The 5,318-nt window shown below is 53.4% G+C and overlaps 1 protein-coding gene across 1 annotated transcript in view; it reads right to left on the bottom strand.

Annotated features, from left to right (window-relative positions):
- Positions 1 to 4,824, bottom strand: part of LOC126764614 (uncharacterized protein C11orf24-like) — an 18,045-nt gene extending 13,221 nt beyond the window's left edge. Inside the window, exon 1 of the mRNA XM_050482281.1 lies at positions 3,826 to 4,824. Within this exon, the coding sequence (XP_050338238.1) occupies positions 3,826 to 4,824 (999 nt within the window). The remainder of the gene's footprint in view (positions 1 to 3,825) is intronic.
- Positions 4,825 to 5,318: the final 494 nt, after the last annotated feature.

Raw genomic sequence — 5,318 nt, 5'->3', positions numbered from 1 at the left:
CATGTTCGAGTAGTTGATCTCCGCACTCAAACCGGAACGCTAACCAGACCGCTCGTCAAACTATGCTTTCTACCAACCGCCGAAGATAAAGAAACGTAAAACCGAAACCGCAATATTAACAAATCAATAAATCGATAAAACATATAAACCGCTTACCAAAACGAAACCTCGAATAACATAAATGACACAAAGGACTTAACATAAATGTCTGATAAAAAAAAATGACATCCTATTCATGCCACATATCGTGGCACAAAAGTTCATATTATTGTAAATTTACCAATCTCTTTCTAATATCATCATTTCTCTCACAGAGTAATATGGACGTGGATATGGCATCATTGTCAGCGCCAACCATGCGCTCGGCAGTTTCCGCCCCTCGCTCCGAAGCTGCCCCAATAGCAGCACCCCGGACCAACATGGCACCGGCAGCGCCTCGAACAACAACGTCCGGTGTGTTTTACGTGGGTACCTGCTGACGACAGCCTTACTCCACGGCGCTCACTACACCTAACCCTATCATCTAGGAGCCTCTTGCTCCCTAGATATCCCTCCCTCTCCACATCATCGTCGGAAATCCAGTCATTCCGCAGCAATGACACACTCAAGCCCCTTCTTAACCTGAATGCAACAGCACGCTGTATGACAATCAGGTCAAGAGGGGGTGCACCTAACAAAACCTGCATCGCATCCGTTGAGACGGTGCGACATACAGGCAAACATGCAAGCATCATGCAACGCTGGATTGAGAGGAGTTTTTGAGAACCCCAGACAGTCGTGGCTGTCTCCCACCATACAGGGGCTCCATAAGTGGCACAGGCCACAAACAAGCCACGATATATGGTGCGGACAGCACGACGTCCGAGACCCCAATCGCTCCTCAAAATCCGTCGTATTTTGCCTACAGTTGCCTGCAGTCGCTCCTTCACTATCGCCAAGTGTGGAGTAAAACACATCCTTTCACTCATGGTCAGTCCCAGATATTTGACTTGCGTCACGTATCTGATGCTGACCCCATTCACACGGACAATCGGTGGACGACCCGATGACAATCTACCTTTCAGCAGCATTGCCACCGTTTTGTCCATCGATATGTCGACCCCCACACCTAAGCCCCAAGAATTAACGATCTCTAAGAGATCTCCTCCCGCCCGTTCTAACTCCGCTCTCGAGCGACCTTCAACCATAAGAAGAAGGTCGTCCGCATACGCACAACATTTACAGAGTGGCTCGAGCTGCCCAAGCAGAGTGTCCATCATAAGGTTCCAAATATATGGACCACAGATGGAACCCTGCGGGCAGCCTCGAACAACTCCGATCTCCACACTCCCATTCATGCCGACAAGAGAGGCCTTTCTGTCCGAAAAGTAACTCCGCCAAAGAGTAATTTCCGGACAGCCAAGCTCCTCCAGCCGTTGCACCACTCGATCCCAGCTTAGGTAATCGAACGCCCCCTTGAAGTCAACAAATATGCCAAGGACATATTTGTTGACATTCTCCCTAACAACATTCTGAACTAAGAACCACGCATCCTCTATACTGCGTCCTTTCCTGAACCCAAACTGCCTATCCGACCACATACCCCGCGTTAGCTCCTGAAGCCGTTCCACCATGACTCTTTCCAGCACTTTTCCAAGTACTGGAAGGAGACTGATGCCCCGATAAGATCGAGGATCGCTCCTGACCTTATCAGGGGACTTCAGGAGAGGAACAACCCTAGCACTTTTCCACTCGCGTGGAAAATATCCCTCCCAGACGCACTTATCATAAATGGCCTCCAGGTATTCCGGAATGAACTTCCATAAGCTTTTACACATCTCACCGTTCAAACCATCAAAACCTGGGGACCGTTTAGACCTAACCAGGCCAAAGGCGTACCCCAACTCCCCATCATCTAATGGAGGGACAGGCACCTCTTGTGCTTGAGGTACCTGCACCTCCGACCTAGGAAAGAACGCACCTAACAGAACCCCCGCACACTCTCTCCACGACGACAACAGAGTGTCACCGACGCGAAGAGAGGTGATATCTTCCCTCCTACGACCCCGGCAGATCCTATAGACCTGACCCCAGGGGTCGTTCCTATTCTCTCCCACAAAGCTCCTCCACTCTTCCTCTTTGCTTTTCACCAGCATCTCCTTGTATTCCCTATCCGCACAACTAAATTCATACCTAAGCTGGGACAGCCTATCAGAATTGGACCGTCGGGCGCGTTGAAACTTTCGCCTCAATCGCCTGACAGTCCTCCTCTTCAAGGTCAGCTCACGCGTCCACCACTTGATTTTACTAACCTTAGAACAGTCATACCTACGAAAAACCCTATCATTCACCCCCCAGACTACCTCATAGAGACGAGCAATTTGCTCGTCCACCCCCAACTCCTCAAACTCACTAAGCGGTATACAAGATACCGCTTCCCTAACCGAGAGTCCATATTGGTTCCAGTCAGTACCAGAGGTACGCCATCGCCGCAATGGACTCTCATAAGGCGGGGGAGGGGATCGAGGGGTAACCATAATTTGAATCAAATTATGATCACTCAATCCCCACCCCCCCTAACCTCCCAGCTAACACTAAAAGCCCTACTTGCTGCCTCGTTCATAAGCGTCACGTCAATGTCACTTACGCCCCCAGGCCCTTCAAACGTATACCATTCACTCGGCTCATTCAAAATGTGGAGGCTTTTAGCCACCACCCATTCACTTAATGCCTCGCCTCGACTGTGGCTTTGGTATCCAGACGAATGCCGGGATACCTTGCTAAACCACATCGAGGACGAGGCATTCGCATCCAGCCCTAGGATAAATGGACTGCTACTCGCAAGTAGTAGCAGCTTATCCATGTAGCCCAGGTAGGGCTCTAGGGGCTCGCTATATTTACAATAAATACTAGCTACAATCATCCTACCGAACTCCCCTTCTAAAGCTACACATATACCCAGTTGTGAAGAATCCACAACTACGCAATCGTAGCGTGGATTATTCACAACTATTGCAGCGTTAGCTCTAAGGTCGGTGAAGACCTTAAAACCCCCAGGAAGACCCCGAACCACACCATTGGTGGCGTAGGGCTCCTGGAGTAGAGCAATACTGCACCCATCCTCTGCCATACAACCCCCCAACTCACACATCACGGCATAAGAGCCCTGACAGTTAAGCTGGATGATCCCACCCATCAGTGTCTGGCGAGGGCGCGCTCAACAAGGCCACAATATATAGGGCAGGCAGCTGACATCATCAGATGCCCAGCTGGTCTACCCTTAAACTCACAGTTGCGACAATGAGGAGCATTGACGCAACTGGCAGCTTTGTGGCCTTCTTGGCCGCACCTCCGACAGACATCTGCTTTGGCCCTACACTCAGCCACTCTATGGTCAAAACCCATACACCGGAAGCAGCCAGCGACGGGGCTGTCCGGTCGCACCCGGAAGTAAAACCACTTTATGTAGCAGCCACCTTTCTCCAAGAGGGCGGACATCAACTTGTCCGTACCCTCCAGGACGACGTTGGTGCTACCGTCAGCGGTCACCTTCCAGGGGCGACTGACCATCCTCACGTCAGTCCTCAGGGCTGCCGGGCTGAAGTCCTTGAGGTTCAGCTCGAGCAGATCCTCCATGAATTTCTCATGGGGGATCGCCGTATGAACCCCCTGGACCACAACCCGACGACCCAACTTCCGGTTGACAGAGACGTCCAACCCCACCTCCCCGAATTTTTTGTTATTCGCAACTCTCTCTCTCTCAAGGACAGAGGGAGTGCGAATAACCGCCCCACCACCCTTTAAGGGCCTAACCTCGTGGATCCTCACACCAAGTGAGGGACCCACCTCCTTCACCACTTTATTAATGACTTCCTTAGAGGAAGTTGTGGGAACTTTACTCCTCACCACGACCGACCAGGTCTCCACCGGTTTCGGCATCACCGGTGTGATCGCATCCAGCACAGGTGCTGGTGGCGCAGGCATCGGTGCCGCCGGAGCCGGCATTGACCTGCTCGGCGTCGAGGAGTGTCCCCCACAACCTCCCTTAAGGGCGTCAACTTGACCGCGAAGATGGGCATTCTCGGTTATGACCGTCATCAAGAGCGCCTCATATTTGGAGGCAAGCTCTACCAGCCCCTTCGCGGTCCCCTTATCGAAGCTCTTGGCTTCAAACACCAGCTCGTTGAGCTCCCCCGTAATACGCTTGGCAGCCGCAACATGGCCGACTGCCCCCCCCCCAACAAAAACTTCTCCCCGCGAATACTCCCGCTTTTTTGCGGCCTCTTTGGCACGCCCGGCACCCGTTTCTTTGCCAACCGTCCTTGACGGTTGAGCAACCGTTCTGTTTGCGGAGGCCACGTTGGCACTCCCGCAACAACTCCCGCTCCCTCCCACGATTTCCCCTTCATGACGCGGCGACGCTGTACGCGCAACCGCTTTCTCGGTGGTGGCCACGATGGCACTCCCACCACAACACCCGCTCCCTCCCTCGACACCCCCTACGTTACGCGGCGACCCAGCTCGCGTAACCGCCTTCTCAGCGGAGGCCACGTTGGCACTCCCGCCACAACTCCCGCTCCCTCCCTTAATGCCCACTACGTTACGCGGCGACCCAGCACGCGCAACCACCTTCTCGACGGAGGCCACGATGGCACTCCCGCCACAACTCTCGCTTCCCGCTTCGCTTCCGTCATCATGACGCGCCTTACTCCGCGGTGGCGACCTTACCGTCGTTCCCGCCACTTCCGCCTCGCCACCCGACGTGGAGTCATCCACGACTGTGGAAGCGGCGGATTCTCCGCTTCCAGCGAGGGCCTTCGTCCTCCTCTTCCGTCCAGGAGGCATCTCGCTTCCCAACTAACCCTTCAGTCGGACTGATCCGCTGGCGTCTCCCTGCGGGGAGGGAGATAAGAATATTCCGCGGTAAGGCATGCCTGTCGCGACTAAAATCCTATGTCCGACATTCGCGTCTCGGCATGGTGAGAGATGTCAGAAAAGTGCTATATCGAAATACTATCAAATTCATTGAATGGGTTTGCGATTATATGGAAAGGGATAACGCTGGCGATCATACACCACTCGGAATTTTTGGGGGCTCGACTGGCAGTAGTTTAAGCGCAAGCTTGGGCTACAGGTCACACCAAAGACTAAAACATGGTACCACGGGGAGCAGCCGCCCCTGAAGTTCGCTTCAGTCTGCTCATTGGGTCTTGGCCCTTTGGGGAGATTCGTGGTGGCTGTGTCCAATGTGGAGTCGCACTGCGGCCGGGTGCCGGACCCAGAGTACGGCAGAGGTTTTAGATGGGCCTCGAACCCGACCAAGGTGGCTAGGGTGTTCC

The sequence above is a fragment of the Bactrocera neohumeralis genome, unplaced genomic scaffold, assembly GCF_024586455.1.
Source record: "Bactrocera neohumeralis isolate Rockhampton unplaced genomic scaffold, APGP_CSIRO_Bneo_wtdbg2-racon-allhic-juicebox.fasta_v2 cluster09, whole genome shotgun sequence".
NCBI lineage: Eukaryota > Metazoa > Arthropoda > Insecta > Diptera > Tephritidae > Bactrocera > Bactrocera neohumeralis.
Note: the sequence above shows the minus strand (reverse complement) of the source record. Positions and strands in the feature narration are given on the sequence as shown.